The sequence below is a fragment of the Corylus avellana genome, chromosome 10 (assembly GCF_965113065.1).
Source record: "Corylus avellana chromosome 10, dhCorAvel1.hap1.2, whole genome shotgun sequence".
In the NCBI taxonomy this organism is placed as follows: Eukaryota; Viridiplantae; Streptophyta; class Magnoliopsida; order Fagales; family Betulaceae; genus Corylus; species Corylus avellana.
In genome coordinates, this window is record NC_142499.1 from 1555088 (window position 1) to 1577016 (window position 21929).

The 21929-nt window shown below is 36.7% G+C and overlaps 2 protein-coding genes across 6 annotated transcripts; both read right to left on the minus strand.

Annotated features, from left to right (window-relative positions):
- Window positions 1–1546: 1546 nt before the first annotated feature.
- Window positions 1547–14972, minus strand: LOC132192341 (ubiquitin-protein ligase). 5 transcript variants are annotated; one of them, XM_059607650.2, is made up of 20 exons: window positions 14616–14972; window positions 14485–14535; window positions 14018–14138; window positions 12836–12977; window positions 12656–12705; window positions 11290–11378; window positions 11101–11206; window positions 10814–10850; window positions 10553–10704; window positions 9429–9444; window positions 8883–9251; window positions 7729–8007; window positions 5957–6102; window positions 4969–5316; window positions 4224–4467; window positions 3857–3912; window positions 3189–3269; window positions 2541–2585; window positions 2369–2437; window positions 1547–1831 (listed from the first exon to the last, which is right to left on the minus strand). In XM_059607650.2, exons 1-20 carry the CDS (start codon window positions 14789–14791, stop codon window positions 1667–1669), a joined length of 2742 nt encoding a protein of 913 aa, XP_059463633.2. In that variant the 5' UTR covers window positions 14792–14972; the 3' UTR covers window positions 1547–1666. The 5 variants fall into 5 exon arrangements, 3 of the variants coding, with proteins under 3 accessions (XP_059463633.2, XP_059463632.2, XP_059463634.2); XM_059607649.2 differs by having other exon boundaries at window positions 8883–9444; XR_009441331.2 differs by lacking the exon at window positions 1547–1831 and having other exon boundaries at window positions 2384–2437; window positions 2541–2693; window positions 8883–9444.
- Window positions 14973–15762: 790 nt separating this feature from the next.
- LOC132192342 (Protein kinase superfamily protein) lies at window positions 15763–21658 on the minus strand. Its single transcript, XM_059607652.2, has 3 exons — window positions 21458–21658; window positions 18540–20481; window positions 15763–16942 (listed from the first exon to the last, which is right to left on the minus strand). The coding sequence occupies exons 2-3, from the start codon at window positions 20285–20287 to the stop codon at window positions 16096–16098; spliced, it is 2595 nt and encodes an 864-aa protein (XP_059463635.2). The 5' UTR covers window positions 20288–20481; window positions 21458–21658; the 3' UTR covers window positions 15763–16095.
- Between the last annotated feature and the right edge of the window lie 271 nt (window positions 21659–21929).

Here is a 21929-nt window from a genome sequence, read left to right on the forward strand (position 1 = left end):
GAACACTGCCACCGGAATTTGCTGAACGTTGCCGCTGGAATTCGCCGAATGGGTTTGGGTGAATCTGGGTAGAAGGTCCGATTTTGTTTGGAACTTTGCTTGCGCGTTTTGTGTTTCAGATATTGAATTTGGGTAGAAGGTCCAACCAACCGAATGGGTTTGGGTGAGAGACATTGTGATAACGATTGTATTTCCGGAAGTGGGACAAAGCTGTTGCTTGTGGCGTATGAGTTCAAGAGGACCGATTCGCCTTTGAGTTTGTTTCACAAGTTTCCTAGCAAATGGTTTCACAGATACAAAAAATGTACCAAGTTCGATATTGATAACAAATCACTTCAAAATAGAATGTCGTAAATAATATATGAGTTTTATGATAAACTTCATATTGCTTTTGCTTGCTTGGGTTCGGTTGCCAGTTTCTCTTTGTCCAATTTCCTCTAGTTTGAGAATACCTGGGCAAATTCCTACGGCCGAATCCAATAGTTCCAGACCTTCCGGTGGGGTTTGAATGACAAGCGTAAAAGGTTTTTGTCGATTTTTATTTTGGGTTTTATTGTATTTGTTGTTAGGACAAAGTTTTCATCCATATATCTCTTTTTTTAATAATATGTAAAATACACATATTATTAAAAATTTATGTGCATTTTACATATTCAATGGACATATGTCATTTTTATAGACTAGATTAAAAGAAATTTTTCCAATCCAATTAGGAGAAAAACTTTGTCCTTTAAGTAATGTGTCAAATTTTTATAGGAGGCCATAAATGAGACTTTTAACACATTTTGATTGAAGTTACTTTCAAAACAAAAAAAAATAATAATAATGTGAAAAGAAGTTTTGAAAAAAAGAGAGCCTGCGCGAGAAATAATAAAAAAATAAAATGGATGAGTGAACAGTCCTGCTACATGTAACTAGACACTGTTTACAAATGCTCAAAATGTCTATTTTGCTTTTTTTTTTTTTCCTTCTAATTCAATGTAAGGTTTCTTATAAACTGATTAGCCATTTTAGATAAAAATGTCATTTAACTACTCCATTCTGAGTCCTGGTAGGAAACTCTGATAAAGCTCCCTGAAACGCCATTGTTTCTTTGGGCTGGGCTGGACCGGGTTAGTTTGGGCCAACATCATAAACAGATATTCAGGATTTTGTGAATCACTCATGTGAACCCTCATCTTAGATTCATAATCATATTGTTAAATTAAAAAAAAAAAAAAAAAAATGAATTTAATTAAAATATTTTAAAACTCTCTCTTATGTAGGCCTAAGGCATAAAAAAGCCACCTGCGGTAACCTTAACGCCAAGAATGCACCTCATGTGTTAAAAGTTGAAATGCAAGATGACTGAAGCAGACCATTTTTCACCCAGGAAGAGGCTCCTCAAAAGCAACACTACTTTCAGACCATTCATAATAAATTTTACCTGTAAAATTTTGTTACTTCATTTCTTCACCCACATTTTGCCACGTGGCACTCATGTGAATTGCCACATGAGTTTGCAAGGGATTGTAGTTAAACCTGTAGTATCATAAACATTTGCAGATGACATCTAAAATAAGCTCAAATATTGAAGGGCGTCAAGAATAATATACAAGAACTCAAGAGTTGGAAAAAATAACTCTTGCAAAATTATTTAGCGGAGGCTCCATATCACTGTTAATTGTTAAAGCCTCTCCTTCACCACTGTTCTAATGAGATTCTTGCTGTTCCGAACCAGTACTAGAGTTCCCTTGTGCACAGTCCTTCTTTGAGCTGGGAGGTTAAAATTACATCTCTGGGACTTACATCTCGCTATCTTCACAGTACTCAAGAAACACATGTCATCATACTGAAGCAGAAACAACAGGATCAAACAAACACGTGATAGAAGTTAATCAGTATTAAAGACTTTAAATGCTCAGAAAAGTATGTATTAGATTTATCCTAAAATATAGCCTCTCACTAATTCTTGGTTGTTCCAATTGGGATCTCGTCTCTTGATTCTTGGATAAGTTGGTAGAAGGATGGGATGAGAGAGAGGATCATGCTTTGGATTACTTGACAATGTTCTGAACATAAAGTAAAGGTAACTAAAAGATTGATTGGATTAAAAGTAATGCTATTTTTCACACCATAACGTGTTTTAAATTGCTTTCTTTTTGTTTTTTTTAGTAGCTAACATGAAAATTCACTTAAAATATGTCACGTTAGCCTATATAAAATGGGTGTGCAGAGTAGCATTACTCATGGGATTAATGTTGCCAATCACTAGAACAAGAACCCACTGGTAATGAGTCAAGGCAACTAAATATGCACAACATCTGTAGTTTTTCACTTCAGATTCCACTTAGATTATAATGTAGAGGGGTCGCCATTTGTAACTTACATCTGGAATGTCAAATTCACCTTCACTTGCATCACACAAATCTAATGATACCTTCCGCAGCATTGGCAACTGTGGTCATGATGAAAGTCACAAAATGGATATTAGTTGTTAAACTTGATTCTCTGACAAAAAATGAACAGAAGAGAATGTGGGACTGTACTTATAAGTATACCTTTGAAGAAGCATAAAAAATGAAGTTTTTCTGTATCCCAGGGCCCTGTATAATGTTTGCTCAAGTCCAGAGCAAATAATCACCATCGGGTCAGTTATAAATGAACAGAAATTAAAATCCAGCGAATCCAAACAGCCTACATTTATCTGTTCCCTACTTGAGGTGAGAAAAACAAATTGTGACAACAGTTGAAACCATAATGCTCCACCTCCAACATATTTAAATATTATCACATACAAATTATGTATACAAATTGTAACCGAATGAACTCGGTTTTAGACTTGGCTAACTACAGCCCTATTTCTGTACATTATCTAGTCACAACTGCATCGGTCCATCAGAAAGAACTATGATTAAGAACAAGTTCACTGATAGTCATGGTCACAAATTTGGCTCATTCGCTGTAATTCAAAAGCATTGTTCACGACCTTACAGGACATAATTTATGATTCTAAAAGTGAAACAATAAACAAGAGATATAACTAAAGCTTTAAATGATAGACTAGGAAGCTCCTGTACAAGCAATCAATATTGAAGATTTTTTTGTACCATGTTTCACTATGAACATGCGTAGCAGTACATTAAGATGATACGTTCATCTGAACAAAAAAAAAGAAAAAAAAAAAAAAGCAGTAATAGAAGGCTCACATTATGACGCAGCAAGAGATCTTCAAGAGCCATGCAATCGAGAAGAGAAGAAACCCCATTTGAAGTTACTTCTCCACAGTCCTATACAACAATGCCATTAAATATGGAAACATTCATGAGCACTGAAAGGGCAGAAACCTCACTACACTTTCATGAGTACTAAATACTGAAAATAAACCAAAGCTTTGATGGTTGAAATAGCACAAGTAACACCTCTAGAGGCATTCCAGGGAATGAATAAGTAGACAATCATGTCATGCTAAATGACTATGCAGCGAAAAAAATCATACATATGAGAAAAGAGACAAGGGGAGGAGCGGTGGCTTAGATCATTTGTCATCAACACAGAGCAAGCATTTTGGCTAGAAGCACTAAACGCCCAATGTGAGAGTTTTATTCAAGATTTTCTCAGGCTATTTAAACCAAATTTCTTTCTTGTTTTCCATTCTCTTTTGTTTTTTCATATATATATATATATATATATTTTTCTCAGGAAACTCAACAAGAGCAAGAAGATGAAGAAGACAGCAGGTGCTCTTGGAGCTTTAACCATCACTCATCTCCATCAGAAGCACCTTAAGAAAATTTTAGTGGATCTATATCAAATTTTAGTTTAATATACAAAGGGATTTGAGCATTCATCCAAGAGAAAAGAAACAATTACAAACCTCTAGATGGATAGAAGTCAAGCCTGGGCATCCATGTGAGATGATCTGTTGAGAATCTGTGATAAAGACCAAAAGGAAACTTCAGAAAAACATATCAATTACCGCCCCAACACTCGCAAAGAGTATGGCCGTTATTTCAAATCTGCTACAAACAGACTAAGCCATGTATAGAACATAGCAGAAAGGGATTATCTGACATGCAGATAATACAATTAACCAATTAATGATGGGTCTCATTGGCTTCTTGTTAACATTTGAACTATAACGAGAATTCAGATCATGAAACATGAATAAGAGGACCCAAGTAATACAACCAATTTATGCAGTAGAGTATAAATTATGTACTTCACAAATAAAAACTCCTTACCTGAATTGAGAAGCTTACATCCTAGCAGTGAAAGCTCAACCAAGTTTGCACAATTCTGAGTCAGAATAGCCAAATCATTATTTGTCATCCAAGGGGTTACTCTTTCAAGCTGCAATTTCTTCAGATTTGGCATAGAAAAGTTGAAGCTTGATATAGATATATCACCAAGGCAATAGCACAAAGCCAACACTCGCAAATTTCTCAAGGATGTCATCATGTTCGTTATGACAGTGTCAGATATGACCTGTAAAAGAACCCAGATCACTAAACAAAGTGACAACCATAATGAAAGTGTTTCAATTTTCAAGGGATAAAAAATAATATGTGCCACTTGATAATCTATACTGGTCTCCGTCCTATGAGAGGTCATCAGATAATCCATTACACAATAGCAAGGAAAGTTTCTCTTTCTGAAAAGTAAAAGAAGTGCAAGAAAGGGCCCAAATACAATCAGCCTAAACAAGGAAATATCTCCCTGTGTCTACTGTTTCAATCCTATAAAATTATCATCTGATCATTTATTCCTTCAGAGAATCAAAACGTACAAGGCTACTCATTGCATAGTGAACATAATTATCTTGCAGGAGTTATCCAAGACACGGAAGCATGTCCTTGTTGTGAACCTATGGCATGTGTAAGACACTTTCTAAAGAGCAAGTAAAACCTAAAAGAATTCCAATTATTTGAAGATGAAGAATTTCAATTTAAAGGGCAAGTATCTCGAATTTCTTTGAATAATTAATACCTGAAAATGAAAAATTACTGACTCTAACATTGGACAAGTTGCGGATAGTTGCTTCAGTCCATTTTCACCTAATGAGCCACCTAAACCCACAGTTATTGACCTTAGTGACATAATAGCAGGTTGGAGAGCTTCCAGAGAAAAGCAAGAGAATCCCCATCCTAGCGCAATTTCTTCTAATCTGCATTTCTTGCCTAACTCAACATACAGTTCTTTAAATGTATACGAGGATGAAAATTCCCCCCCTGAGGTGTTACTTTCTGGTTGACACATATGCCTGCAGCCCCTCACTTTCAAGCACTTCAAACCAGGATTTCCACGGACTATCCAAGCTAACGCAGCTCCAGAAACCTGCAATATTAGAAGCATGATATCCTTGGTTCAAACAAAACTGCATCTGTAGTAATTAGCACATAATCACCACGGCTGCAACAGCAAGAACAAGGAGACTAAAAAACACGTGGTCTTTCTATTTGGTCAGCTGTGTCAGCCACTGAAGTTTAATGTCTCTTTGCCTTCAATCAAATTGGTTTAAAATTTAGGGCCTAAGAAGAATCAAAATTAAAGCCAACAAAACAAACACACTTCTTTCAAACTTATGTCTTCCACAAGGAAAACATGCTATTCGATGGATTGGGTTGGGGAGCCAATTGATATTGGCTCTCAAACATGATTATTCTTCTCAAATTGAAATCATAGTGTTTCCTAGTTTTTTTTTTTTTTTAAGAAAAAAAAAAAAAAAAAAAACTTTTATGTGGATTTATATCAGGAACTCTTGATGGCAATCCAATTTTGTCCCACTTGCAGTTATAGATGAGAATGTGTCTGGCATACTGTATCTATTAGTTCTAGTTTTAAATTCAAACTAGCTAATATTTAAAAAATTCATCATCATTGATCAAGCAATTTCTTCACAAAAGGATATGCAAATGACACTTTCATATACTCTAGCAGGGATAAAATTCCAGGTTCCATAAATCTGATGACTAACCATAGTATTAGAAACATCAAGCATCTCCAAGGAAGAACCTGGGAAACAATGCAGAGCTTGGTCAACCAGGTGAGCGTCCCTCAAGCAAAGACTCTTCAGCATTTGTGTTTGAGACAGAAGCTTTAGAAGAGATGTTTCATCGACACCTGCAAAAACACACACACACACAAACATATAAGTACATCTTCAGGCATAAAAAATCCTAAATTAGTTTCGTCAAACCAAATAAGACACTACCTGAACTTAGAAAACCCTAATCCCAATTGATTTGACTTGGTTATGCATACCGTCACATTTTATAGTTCCTTAGGTCATATCTTCTTTTAAATCATAATCAATCGTGTTCTGAATGAAGAGATTTCTTACATGTAATAGGCACCTCAAGATTTTGAAGAGACCATATAGAGTGAAGTCAAGGCCGCAAGAACAGACATCACAGTCCATGACATAAAAGGGACCGAGAAAAGCAAAAAGGCAAAGAAGGGGGAATTTAGCTAACCCGAATATATTAAGACAAAGCTTTGTTAAGTGAAGCATATGCTTCGTCAAGCAAATGTCCTGGATTCCTCTCACCTACAATTATTACTTCTTTTCAGGCTTATATTTCAAGTACATAGATCCAAAAGTTGAAGGCAAAAAAGTAGAAAACTTATGTACTACTAGTACACTATCAATCAATCATGGGAATTGAACTCCATAAAGATGTGAAAAAAATAATTTCAACATCATCACATTCTAAAGCCCAAGGGCAGGTTCTTACACGTTACTCACCCGTCCGCCACTGGAAACATCACTTCCCGTCCAACTTGCATGTGTTAAGCATGCTGCCAGCGTTTTTAGCCATTAAATCCAATAGATGGTAAAGAATAAAAAACTTGACTATGAAGGAAGGTTACTTTAAGGAATACAAAATAAGATTATGCCCATCCCCTCCTTCACTTCTTTAAATGTTTTATCAGGTGTTATGTAGTCCGGGCAACATGCCGTTTCCATGGAATATTTGGTGAGCAGGGCATCCATTCAGACATGGGCTGCTCTGCAGAATCTATTTCTACAGTAGATAAATTGGTGAAGCGCAGGAATTTCGTAGTAAGCAGGTATTCAGACCATAAATTGCCAATGGTCTTCAGACCAAATAGTTTCTCCTCCCTGATAACTAAAGAGTGGACAGTGAGTTTACAGCTTCAATCTCATGCGCGTACGTGAGTTGTGTATTTACCTATTAAAGACAAGTAAGAAGGTGCTATATATTTAAAAAGGATGCAGAAACCGTGGATCACTTGTTTTTACATTGTGCAGTTGTACAGCTCTTTGGTCCTTGGTTTTCTCTCGTTGGAGTTTCTAGAGTTATGCCATGCTCTGTTTTTATGGACTATTGGCTTGCTGGAAGAGGAATTTTGGTAGGGGAAGGATTATCATTGTTTGAAAAGAAGAAACCTAATGTGGAGAATTTGGTTGGAGAGGAACAAGTGGGAGTTTGAAAGCGAGGAGCAATCAGTGGGAGAGCACAAATTTTGTTTTCTCAAAGTGTCGATGATTTAAATTTGGACATTGTTGTCGTTTTCCCCCCACCCCCCCCCCCCTCCCCCCCCCCCCCCCCCCCCCCTCCTCTGGTGCAGTAAACTTCACTTCTACTCGGGATGCACCTTTAAAAGACCCTTTCAATAAATTGTTACCAATAAAACGAAAAAGAAAAACAGCTTTACAGTTCCATCTCAACAAAATAGCAGAGAGGGTGAGAGTGAGAGTAATATGAAGGAAATAACACTCACCCTTGCAGCCACCCATATGCAGTTTTCGAAGATTAAATGCCAAAGAATTATGCTTCAATCCAACACAGGCAGCAGGATGGTTATCATGATCAGAAATACCAGAGCAAAGAGCCAGCACTGATTTAATCCCAAAAGAAGTATCACAGACTACAATTGAGTGTAGTTTCATACATTTGCATAGAAGATTTGATATACCAACATCTGTTAATGATATGCACCCTTTAAGGTTCAGGTCTTGCAAGGAAGCGCGGAATTTTGAGATATACTGGAGATCCAAATCTAGCATAAACATTAAAAGAAATAGTTAGTAGCGTGGAGTAAATTATCATAAGAAGAAAAAGAAAAAGAAAAATAGCAACAATTACAATCCCTGGGGGATAGCAAATTGGCTAGGGCGCTGTGCGTGGAGGTGATCCAGCCAAGGAAGTTTGGAGGATGGTTCCATTGTGTGTAATGTGGTGTATTTGGTGTGACAAGAATGCTCGGCATTTTGAAGACGTAGAGACCTCAACATTCGAATTGAGGAAGCTTCTACTTAACACAATATACATTTGGATCGCGGCTCATCATAGAGAGCGTGATTTTACTAATGCAGATTTTCTAAATTTATGTATTTCTTTTTCTTCCTATTAGGGGTTCTCTTGTATACTTTCTGTGTACAAGAGTTGTGTACCTATACACTTTATTAATGATATGACATTACTTATCAAAAAACAAAAAAAAACTAGAGCACAGTAATGCACGTGCGATATATGCATGCAAACACTAGCTATAACTTTTCCACCAGACACATCAAAGATAGTAAAATCCATTCACGAGTTGATATTTACAGGCTTTAAAAAAAATGCACCGACAGTTTGTGTTCATATTAACTGCTATCACAAAGTTTATGTCCATCATGTAGAGTATTCTATCCCACTGATATCCTACACTGTGAGATCAGTAAAAGTACCTCTAAATCACAAAGTGAGATTTCATAAAATCGTGAATTCCACCCAATTTGACTCTAAGCATAAAGATTTTTAAAGAATTAGCGTGCAAACGCTAATCACATAACTAGGATATGGAAAACCATCTTTTGGAGGAATTACACAATGACTCATTATCCAATGACAAAAAAGGGTTAAAAGAAAACAGACAGATGAAAATCTCACCACAGAGATCACTTCGGCCCTCCAGCGTGAGTTTTGTGATATTTGACAATGATAGTCCAGACCTTTTTGATGATGTAACATCCACAGGATCATCAACAACCCTAAAGAACTTGTTTGATGGTGATAGTGTAATAGCTGGACTTGAGGATACAACTGACACCTGTGCTGGTATAAGAGGACTAATATCACTGCTTAAGTCAACTTCACAGAGCAGAGGGAAGTTCTGCACCAATTGATGCAAAATTGTTGTCTTGACATTCAAAAGATAAGCTGCTTTCAGTGTTCTTATAGAAGGAAATGACATGCTGAAGCACATAATGGCAGCTTCAAGATGCAGCTTTTGACACTTGGAAATATCTACCTCCTGCACTGCTTCAAAGGAAGACATCGGCAGCAAACACAGTAGATTCAGACATTTATCTCCCTCCTCGAGACTTTCAAGGATAAGGGAAATCTGATTAACAATATTTCGTAATGCAGGTTCCACAGCATGTGAAGAAGGAAGCACAGAAAGGAGCATAATGGCTAATGTTATCTGTGGACAACCTGAAAGGTTCACCTTCTGCACGGGGAGGAAAGATTTAATTCATACAATCATGAAGAATGTGCAAGAGACATGGAAATCGTGCATCTGAACCCTAATTAAAGCAGGTGAAAGAGGCTGTGCACATCAACTTTTTTTTGATGGGTAAAAAAAAAAAAAAAGTTGATGTGCACAGCCTCTTTCACCTGCTTTAATTAGGGTTCAGATATTAGGCTGTGCACATCAACTTAATGACATAAATTACAGATATTGGAAAACTAAAAGCCAGAAAGAACCAGGAACGTTCAGTTTCTGTACAGAAAGGAAAAATTATGTGATACAGTTATAAACTGCATGCCAGAGGCCCAGAGACAAGTTGAGCAATTGAACTCTAAGGCAGGTGAAATTGGCTTACTGATATTGGAAAACCAAACACCAGAAGGCTTCATGAATTCCTTCAGGATTTTGATTCATCTAACTAAAGGATTCCTCCATTCCAGGTACAACTAAATTGCCTTGTTTGACACACTCTCCCCCACTCCCCAGCCTAAAAAAAGAAAAGAAAGATAGAATAGAAAATGGAAAAGCTACCATGCTACAGAAACTGCATATGATACCTATCCGATTCTTATCCAAATAGTAGGGGTAACTTGTAACGCTTGCAATTTATTTATACTTTATTTCGATTTTGCTTTCAGAAAATTAAATGACGCTTCTTCTAGGTTCCACTCAAGAATTCATATTTTAAGAAAAACGTGCATGGCAGAGCAGACTTTGTCTTTTCTGTGATCAAAATAACCCTACATCTTATCAAAACACCCCTTGATGGTCTATTTGTACCCAAATTTTTTGATGAATCTATTTGTACCCAAATTAAAGAGCTATAACTAGAATTGAAAAGGTAAATTAAAAGGATCTCACGTCCACCACTCCTATTTCTCAAGAAGTTGAATCTCAGAAAGTAATGCCTATCCATGTTCAATTGGCATTATATGTCGGGAAATCATTCATAGGATTTATTGTTATTTTGCCCTTCTAGCTTTTCTTAGCCCAACCAAATGAACCCTAAACAAGAAAGCCAACAAAATCCCAAAAAGTAATTGTACGGGCTCCAAGGGCACTTGCAGAGTTTTTCTAAAGAGAATACCTTGGAATATTCCGTTAATCGAATCCTGAGATGCTGCACGTCACCATCTCCTAAGAAATTCACGGAAAATGGGGGTGGAACAGTCATTAGTCTAAAAATTGAGTCAATGCTCTCCTCAAAAAGCTTAGAGAAATGGCGAGACCTTCTTTTCCCTGAAATATGAAACCAAATCAACTTGTTTCATAGACGAATTTTATGAAGAAAAAAATTAGTAAATATCTTTTGATGCTGTAAAGAAAACATCCAGAAAATTAAGCATACCTGCAGCAAACCATAAAGGCAAAAGGCTAATGCGGACCTTTCAACATAAACAACAACAACAACAACAAAGAGTGAGCATACCAAAAGAATATCACAATTGATTCAAACGTTAGAAAAAAAATTTAATTTCCAGATAAGAAATACACAGTTCATACGTAGTTAATTCTCCTTTTCGTACTGCAATCACATATATAAAACTAGCCAGGATAATTTACAGGGAATGGCACCTTCACTAGAAAACTCTAATTTTGGGTCCTCAAGTTAAACATTGACGCACGAAAGCTTACTTGTCTAAAGATGCTATGACAATCATTGCCAGTTCTGCTGAAGTTTTCCAACTGTTCCGCATAAGCATCAACCCAAACTAAAAGTGCATCAGAAAGATGCATCTCACTGTCAAAGATCAGTAAAACATTAGAGTTCCCAAACATATTGCATAAAATTGAATTAATATATTTAAAGGATAACTGATCAACCTGTCAATCGTCAAGTGGGGATGCTGAGTACAAGATAAAAGCAACTTGTATGGAACATCTATAAAAAATTTGCTAGACGTGGCCCACATCTGCCCAGAAAACACACCATCATTAGCTTCCATTGACAGGAGGTTAGAACAATGTAAAAACAAAATATTTGCACATAGTAAAATCAAATTATCGCAACTTTTTGAATACGCATCCATGAACTTGGCAGCATTAAAGCCAAGCATACCAAAGAAGGAAGAGAAAACAAGGTGAAGAATCATTTATAAATATGTACTTGACCCTGAGTCCCTGACTGCTTATAGTAAATATAACCACCAAGTAAACTTGGACTAACTTGGATTGTCTTGGCACTCTAACAAGACAATATGCCTGTTTCTCAAACTAAAAGCAAACTCCTGAGCCAGCAACTATGAAATTTTGATTACATCTACCTTGGTACATTATATTTTTTTTTTCCTTCACCACCTAATTCTATCAAAAAACTCTCTTCTCTGATAAAATCTCAATAACCATGTCCTTTTTCTTTGACTCTGCCCACATCCTTTTTGGCTTTCCTCTAGTCCTTTTAGCCTTCCTCGTCTCTTTCCTAACTGTTATCAACAACCCCTCCTTTTCAGGGCTTTGCATGAAAGATATGATCTAAACACAAGATAGCAGGACTTATGCTTAAGTGATATTCTTTTGGACATATTACACAAAAGAAGGTGTTCTATTTAGGTTGACTAGTTTCCTCTTTGGTTCTATACATTTAGTTATGAAGTGTGCTCCTCAAACAGCCTCAAATAGCCCACTAACTAAGGACTAACTCCACCTACACTTTCAGATTTATAGACTCCACAGACTAAGGCTACCAAAGAGGAGCATGAAATTCAAACAAGATAGATTACTAATCACTGTCATAGCATGAAAATCCACAGAAAATATGTCTCAATTTGCTGAAAGGTGCTACACATATGGCAGAAATGACTATATAGATGGAGTAATTTGGGCAGAACTTCTATTGGTCAATACCACGTTTGTGGAAACTAAATGTTTAGCTAGGATTCTTTAGAAATTTATAACTTGAAATGAATGTTAACAAGGTTAAAACCAAATCTTCACCTACTCTAATATAACAAGGAATTGACATTTTATACTGGCATGTCCATTAGGCTAAATGAAACATAAAAAAAGTTCACATCATGTGAGCATATGATGTATTTGAACACGAATAATAATTATTTTTTTTATAAATATTTGAACATGAATAATTATTGAACAAACTATCTGATTATGCAGAAATTTCTGACTGAAAAAAAAATAAAAAATCATAGTGTATGTATTGGCTGCAAAAGCTAAATAAAAGTTAAGCACATACAAAGTTCCTTGCAAGATAGCTCGCACATAATTCTGGAAGAAAATCGTTTGCTGCAATACATTCAAAATCTATCTCTTAGTGTGGTTACTGTGAATGTCAACTTCAAAAACTGAACCATTACAAGCATGATTTTGCATATTTCATCATCACTAACAGTATAAACATCTGAGAGATCCTCACCGCACTCTAAACCAAATCTCCAAATATGAATTAAATCATCCAGTTGTATTTGCGGTGACCCGGAATCCTCGGAAGAAGATACCTCAGAAAACCAAACTCTACACTTCAAGAGAAGCCTCTCCACCCCAAAATAAAGTGCACCCTGGAAGATTAGCAGAGGAATTTTAAAAAGGGGTATAAGTAATTAAAACCATTGAATTTGAATTGTGCAAGTGATACATCACTGTCTTGGTTTCAAACTTTGAGGACACAACAATGTAGTTTTCTAGTTTTTACTTTTTAGCTTATAAAAGAGCAAATGAAGATGATCTGAATAACAATACCACAACATAACATGGTTGGAGAATGACCCACAGCTTTGTAAAACTAAGTAAAAAGGCCTACATTGTCTTCATTCAATTTTCTCTTTCTAAATCATTTGACACAGATGCAATCACACATGGAAGTACATGGAAAAGGTTAAATATGAAAATGAATCTGATTGACCAATTCATAATCCCAAACATCACCCATCAATTTTTGGACAGTGCTAGAGGCACTAATCTCCAATCAAAGAGAAAGGAGGTGTGCAACATGTTTAATGTTAAGACTACCACTTAGCAATGGCTAGGCCATCAGGGGCAGATTTTCAAAGGAAGAGAATTGGCTAAGTGAACCTTTATATTGAACATGACCTCCATGTCATGCACAAGTGCACAACAGAAACATGCAGGTGACATGCTGCTTATACCAATAAGATCGGACAATAGAGTTATAGAGACACGCTTATACATAGCTTATATATGTTGCTTAGGCTTGCGTTAGAGCGTAGAAAGGTAATTCAGCATCCAACCTCAACTTTCTCTTTGTACAGTGGAAGATATGTGGAATATTATCTTCAAAAGGCAAAACATTTTTTTTTTCTTTTGGGAATCAAATTTAATAAGAACAAAACAAGAGAAATTTGCTTTCTGTTTGTTGATCTCTTGATGTGTTACGCCTTTCGCCTCTTTTACATTAAAATCTCTACAAACAGAGGTTAATTAATAAAGAAATAAGACTAAATATTGGGCTCACCAGCATAAACTTTATAAAACAAAAATGTAAAATATTTCAGATTGCCTGATCCACACTGCACATCATTACAGTACTAGCAACAAAGGGGTGAAATAGTGGAAACATCAAAACTATGCAACTGTTTACCTCAAAAAGAGGAACGAAATTATTCGATGTAACATCCAATGTGCACCCATAAATACACTTGAGAACATCCACAAATGTTTCCAGGCTCCACTGAATTGATATACATTCCAGGCATGATTCACTGGAGAAGATTTAAGCAATAAAAAACCAGATAGTAAGCAGAAGTACGTTTTAGTTCTAGATTAAACACACGCACTGGCACTTGATATTCATCTCAACCAAGCACTAACTCCAACTATAAACTCAGTAAAACCAAAGAACATAACTGATAACACAAGATAGGAAAAGCAAAATCGTAAAAATATTTAAGATATCTTGAATATTATTAAATTCTACGCCTCAACAGGTCTGATTTGATGAATTATCTTTCAATTAGCAGTTTCAAAACCGTGTTTTACATTCTATACTCAATTTTCTCAGCAACCAAACAAAAATCTTAACCAATAACCGGTAAGACTCAAAGTTACCTAAAGCTCCCGCTGAGGAGGCCTCGGAAATACGAAGATTGTTCAACGAGCCTGTTATTACACATTAAAAACAGAAAATCATTTTCTCTCACTTTCCTGATAACCAAACAGTAGGATGGAAAGTAACTGGCCTAATTCGAGATGCGTGGACTTTGAGTGTCTGGTAACTGAGAATTGTGGGCAAATCCCAGCTTAGGATATCTCTGGTAGAAATGTTAATCTCTTTCTGCTTAGTCTCTGCTTCGATTGGGTTGGGATTTGTGCATACGAGAATAACGAAGTCATCGTCGTCTGAGCTTGACGCCATGGGACTTGTCTGAGCTTGTGATCGCTGATAAGAGCTTTGTTCAATGACAGGAAGAGAGACTTTTCTCTGTCGTTTTCATTCTCTGCCGTTAGACCCTTGCTTTTTGCCTCGCCGCGACGATGTCGTATTTTTCTGCCGGTTCCTAACTCACTTTCATATTTCATTTGCCATACACGACATGGCATTTCTTTTTTTTTCTTTTTTTTTCATTGTACATCAAAGAACATTGTAAGTCGTAACACCTGTTGTTCTTTTAACCACAGATGATACGGCATTTTCTGTGGTCGTTTGGTGGCTATTTGTAGGATTTTCCAATTGGATGAGTTTTTTATTGACTTGAATGATTTTGTAAAAATGTAGGTAAAATGTCGATATTAGTTAAATTTAGATAATATTGTTCCCTTTTTTTTTTATCTCCAACAAATTAGTTAGAGGTGAGCTAAAATACATATGATGCTATAATGAATAGCAACTTTTTACTATTTACTATAACATAATGTTCAAATAAAAAATTGTTTCTCACCGTTCCTCTCTTCCACCATCTCTCTATCGAATCAGGATCCTCTTCATTTCATTTGAACGAGATAATATTCAGTTAGTTATATTAGAAATGTATTTTGGTCTTTTACTTTTTGAGGAAACTAAAATATCTCTTTAATATAACTAACTGAATATTATTCCGTTCAAATAAAATAAAAAGGGAACAAGAATATTATCATGTTCCCTCTCTCTCAGTCTCTCTTTTAAATGAAAATATGAGAAATAGAAAATAATTAAAAAATAATGAGAAATAATATTTAAAAGCTAAAGAGATACACTTGTTCACTAAATATTTTATCAACTATTACCATAAATGCTTCAATGCTTTATAGATGGGAGCGACTCCCCTCCAATTGGATCGTCTCCACTCTCCCGTTTCCTCTTCATTTTTATATCACCCGTCAAACAAATATCCTCTAATAGATAGGATCTTCAATCATAAAAACAGAACGATCAATTATCTCAATGAGTCAATTAATGAAAGTTGAAAGTGGACAGGGCCTCGGGTGTTGAGATTGCACTATATTAGGTCTTCAAAGGAGTAATTGTCAATGCAGCTCAGGCCATGTCATGAACCACATGAAGCCATGTATCAAATCCTCAGTTAGCTACAACTTTCTATACCATTGATGACAAGCTTTTACCGAAGTGTTCTCAACTAAATTTACATTTTAAGCTACATATTAGTTACAACAGGGGAGGAGAGGTCTGAATCAAGGACTAACCTAACCAGAGAGCTTCTCTTCACAAAGAAGTGATTTTCTCTAAAACAATTCAAACTCCAGGTGCTCTCCTGTAGTTTTACACTCCAAAAACTTGCTCTTTGTTTCCTGGGAACCCGTGCTTGGAAATCCAAAGTCACAAAACTCAGGTAGCTCTGGTGGAATTGTGCAACGTATCAATGCCCAATTCAGGCCTTCAAAGAATGGGTGCTGCTTAATCTCAGCAGCCCCTTTCTCAGATCCGAACCGATTCTCTGGCTCCTTTACCAACAGCCCTCTTATGAGATCTCTTGCCTGGCAGCTGACAAGTGGGCTGTCAGGGAATTTGAGACTCTGCAACACTACATTGGCTAAGGTCTCTTCATTGTTACAACCTTTGAAGGGTGTTCTACCATAAAGAAGCTCATAAAGAAAGATACCAAATGTCCACCAATCAACTGCAGCTCCATGACCCTCTCCTTTGATGATCTCTGGAGCCAAGTATTCATGGGTGCCAACAAAGGAATTGGATCGTGCATCGGTGGGCTCAGCCACAAGCTGTGGCAATGATCGCACCTGGGATGCAACATCAACTTTTAACTTCCTTGCTCTTGCAGCAGCAGGTAAAAACCTAGGGCTGAAACATGGGACTTGACAGGATGGTTCAATGCAGAAAGGCTGAGCACAGCTAGAATCTGTACATGGACCAGACGTCTTAACAGGATCCGCATTGAACGAAGATGACTTCAGAAGAGTTGGACTCACAGTACATCTGAGTGAAAGGTCAAAGTCCGTGAGCATAATGTGACCATCTTCCCTGACAAGAATGTTCTCTGGTTTCAAATCCCGATACACAACTCCAAGCATGTGCAAGTACTCCAAAGCAAGGAGGACTTCAGCAACATAAAACCTGCAAACAGAGGAAACTTAAATTAGTTTTAAAAGGAGTGGATGACAAATGCAAAAATTTAAAGAAGAATGATCAATTCTTAAAAAAACACTTGCATTAGACCTAATGTTTTAAATTTGCACCAATATAAAGACAAAATGTACAAAAAGACTTTGGAATACAGATTCAGAGGACACAGAACCAACATTCAGGAGCCCAAATGATTTATATTCAGCTCTTTAGAGCTGCTATGCACACCAAGAATTGATGTTAAGGATGAGTAGTAGAAGTTATGATAAAACACAAGCTAAGAGCACTCTCATTGGGCTAGGCAAAATAGTGTAGCAAAAAATACAAAAAAGAGTTCCACATCCGGCTAGCTAAAATAGCTGAAGGATTTGACTAGCTGCTACGATGCTCAGCCAAAATTTGTTGAGCACTATAGCTCAACAATGCATAAGTTCAATTATTTAAAAAATAATAATAATAATAAAAAACTCAATCCGACTCTCCTCTCTTTGGGAATAGTGAAATTACATAAAAGAAAGAATATTTTAAATGGAATCATGAAAAAGAATAGATAAAATGCGGAGCCGAATGTAGGTGCTTTGAAAAAGTTGGTAGTTAAAATAGAAAAAATGTGTTCTTTAGCTAAATTTTAGTCAAATATTTTGCATGGATAACATGGAGAAGTGGTCAAGTTAATATGCACGCAAGAGCTGTTGGTGACAGTGAGCATCTTGGTAGCTGAAAGCAGAAGCAGTGGTATTGTTTAATAAAGGTGGCAGCAGAAGTCAGCACATGTAACATGGAAGTGCAACATGTTGCCAGATATAGGTAGAGTAACATATTTGCCTTTATATCTATATTAGCTTGATGCAGCGCCAATGCTCTGGCTCGAATGGCAATTCCTTCCCTATAAGAATAGTGGAGAGTGAGGAATGGGTATAGAAAAATGGCTTCGCTTGGTTTCAACTCAAACTATATTCTTTCATAATGGAGAGTTACGACATAGCACATACATGTATCCTTGTTAGGTTGGCTATAGAAATGTACAGATAGAGAAGCACATAGGAAGCAGTGAGTAGAATTCATTCACAGAGTAGTATTATATAAATATCTGCGTTTATTGAATCAATAAATATGCATGGAATGACTGAGTGATAACTGAAAATCAATGATGATATTGATCAGGTGAACAGGATATCAGCACAATTGTTGCTTTTTTATTTCAAATCTACAATAAAGAAAGACTTTCTTCATGTTAGAAAATCCACACTAAGACAAATTGTGTGCTTAACAAATTCCCATCTCACATAGCCAGAGTGATGTAAAATAGCACCAAAGCGTTTAAAATAACAAAGAGAAAGATAGCTAAAAATCATTTTCACTACTTTCAACTTTAAAAAGGCATGATAAAAAAATTAACATGAAAAAGAAATCATAATCCAGTAAATACACAAATCAATTAGTCTTATCATAATGAACTCAAATATGTTACTTTTTGTATTGGTTCTTGGATATATCTCTTGTTCTTAGTTTAACGCTTGGTTATGCATGGTGTAAAAAAAAGAGTACAAACAATGATATAAATGGACTAATCATTCAAGTACTCTACCTCGCTGCTGGTTCAGGAAAACTCCTGCCAAGCTGCTTCTGCCGAAGGACGTGAAGATCTCCACCTGGACAATACTCCATAACTAAGCATGATAGATTATCTGATGTGAATTGGGCATATAGAGTTGGGAGAAAAGGATGATCCAGCATCCTCAATATTTCTCTTTCTGTTTGAGCCCTAGGCATCTTCTTCCTTCTAGCCAAAAACTCATTGTCCATGACCTTTATAGCAAATAGACAATTCGTACTAATCAGCTCAGCAAGATATACAGTTCCAATGTCACCGCAGCCGAGCTTCTTTAGAAGATTGAAGTGTCTCAACCCCATGACTCCATTCTGCATTTGTACATGACGGATGGCTTCCCATCTCACATCCTTTGACATGTGAGGTCTATTGCCACAACTAGACCCACTCACATTGCTCTCATCACTGATACTCGTACTACTACTATACTCACCTTGGCTACTTTTTGAACTTTGGGAAAACTCCCCCTTCTCCTTTGATTTTGTGTTCTTTTTCAATTTCATACTGGCTTTGCTTTTATTACTGCTGTTTGAAGTGATGCCTGGCTTGCTCGCTCCAGAGTGCTCAGTACTTGGGCTTACCTCATCATTTGGACCGATCGAGTAGGATGTAACAGAAACTTGTTTGCTTGCATTCTTCAAAGTGCATTGGCATCTCTCACAAACCACTTGAGTTGTACGAGGATCCAAGTCATTATTAACTTTGTTATATGCACTAGAACTGCATGCAGAAGAACTTGAGTTCTGCTTTAGTTTCTTCTTAACAGAACTCTTGTTCCTAACCACCGGTTTAACTGAGCGGAGAGTATTCCTGGATATCTTGCCCACCCTATTGCCAACGATTGAGCTAGAAGAAGATACAGGCTGCGACCTGCCTTTCCGCATGGGTTTTGGTACCAATGCTTTATTTGCTAACTTGGTTGAGGCAGGATCGTTTTCAACCATCTCTAATATGTTGCGAACGGTACTAGAAGAAGATGGAGAAGGTGCAGATGTATGCTTCTCTTTCTGTAAAAGCTCTACCTTTGGCGTGTGAGCCCCAACTTTCCTTGGTGAAGAAACAGTCTCATCTTGTAATGGTATGTTCCCCGTATTATTATCTAATGTTGTAACAGCATATTGAGAAGAAGAATGAGCACTTTGGCTTGATGACTTCATATTGGGCATTTTTTCCTGCTCGGGCATCTTCCCAGAAGAATTGAATTTGCTTTCTTCTGGCACAAGTGATATTTCAACCACACTCCCTTCCTCTTTATCTAAGGACGGGCCAGATCCACTAGCTTCAACCACAACTGCATGGTACAATGTTTTTATCCGTCCGGCTTCTGAGACTCCTGGAGAACTAGTCGACTTTGATAACCGTTTCATTGCAGCCATTTCTGACGCCTTAGAAAGGCATAGCTCCCTTAATGCCTGCTTTAGAGTCACAGGTTCTGAATTCCCAATTCCTGGTGAATGGGGCGCACCAACTGTGATTGGCCTTTTTAAGGCACTTTTCCTTAAAGGGCTTGTTCCTGCTTGCTGTGAAATACCTAATCCCTTGGTCGAAGCTTTAAGAGTAATTGCCTCAAAAAGATGATTAATATCATCTTCCAGAGAATCCTTATATCCGAGTTTTAGCATAGGAAGCTTCCGATCTTTGTCATAAGTTCCCCTAGAATGCTGACCCATATTCACCTCATCCCCTGCTTCAACAATTTCACAAGTTCCAGAAAATGAACCCATTACTGTGCTACTTCAATGAAGTGACCAACAATAAGGCGTAATTTAGTCCTGCAAGTTGATTTTCATCCGTCTCTCAAGAAGTATTTCAGACATAATAAATTCAGATATCTAAAAGCACAGCGCATGCAATTTAGACAGTAATTTAGACTATCTGTCCACTTCTTTCACTGGCTCCAAATTGTGACATCCAAACCCTGAAATGACAACCAAAGTTTGGATAACATCAGCGAACTAAAAGTCAATCAGATAAATTAAAATAAAAGGCAGAGGCATGTTTTGTTGACATCCACAACAGAGAGCGCACTCCCGGATGGCATGGGTCACTACCTGACAACAACATCCATTTAATGATCATTTAAGTAGTAGGATTTGAATTTCCCACCACAAGAGTCCAGTACAACATCAACTAACTAATTAGTAATTATCCCATTGGCTTAACATTTATAAAACCCAACACACTAAATAAAAACAAAAATTTCCAGGACACATAAAGCGAACTCATCAAATTACAGAACCCTTATCATAGTACCAGATTTTAGATACTCGAATCGAACCCGGTGATGTCTAAAAGTTTGTCCTTCACTAAAAATGAAAGAGGAAAGCTCAAATTTGATGTTTAGAAATTATGAAATATTCTAATTACAATCTCAGGTCTGACCCGGTCAGGATTTCGCAATCTATATGCGCTGCAGTTGGATTTAAACATCAGTCAAAAATCTGAGATTCAAATGCAAACAACGTATGAAGAAAACCTATAAGAGAGGGGGGGGAAGGAAAAAAGAAGAACAAGCAAGCAGACCCATTTGATAGTACTCTTTCACTTTTTTATACGTTTAGATATTGATATATTTGCTCGAATAGATCAGAAACAATGTGAAGCAAAACCCAGTTGTAAAAAATTCAACTTTTTCCAGTTAAGCTTATAATCAAAACGAAACACACCCCAGATTCACCAACTAACGAATCAAAACGCACCCAGAAACTAATAACTGTTACTTCACCCAAAGCAGCAAAAAACAAAAACAAAACAAAGAAACAGGAAAAAAAAAAAAAAAAATGAAACCCAAAAAAAATCTCAATAACGAAACGTCCAAAAAATCCCAAAGAAAACACAAAGGTGTGTATTGTGAGCCGCCCAAGAAGGTTGCGATCGAGAAAGAGGAACAGTACCTGAAACGAGCTGGGAGGAGTTTACACATTGAAGAACGAATTCTAGTCATCAAATCTGAGGAATGAGGAAGGAAGAAGGAATCCGAGTTAGAACTAGAAAACCCTAAGGTTGTTTTATTGTAGTGGTGGGGGTTGGAGCGGTAGGCGAAATAAGAGAGAGAGAGAGAGAGGAGAAGTACAATGCTGCTGTTTCTTTCCATACTGGCTCTGATTATTTTGAAGATCAGGGTCCCACCTCCTGTTGGGTGAGTCTCGAGGAAGACGGAAGAAATTTAAAAAAAAAAACAAAAAATGAAAAAGAAAGATTTATAAAATGGTTTTAGAATCTTAGTTCTTTTTTTTTTTTCCCCTACGCGGTTAAGAATCTTATTAGTTCGTTAGGTAGATTTTCAATATCATACATTATTTACGTGTTTTGTGCTTTAAATGATTTATTTATTTTGAAAACAAAAAATACAAACGTTACATTAAT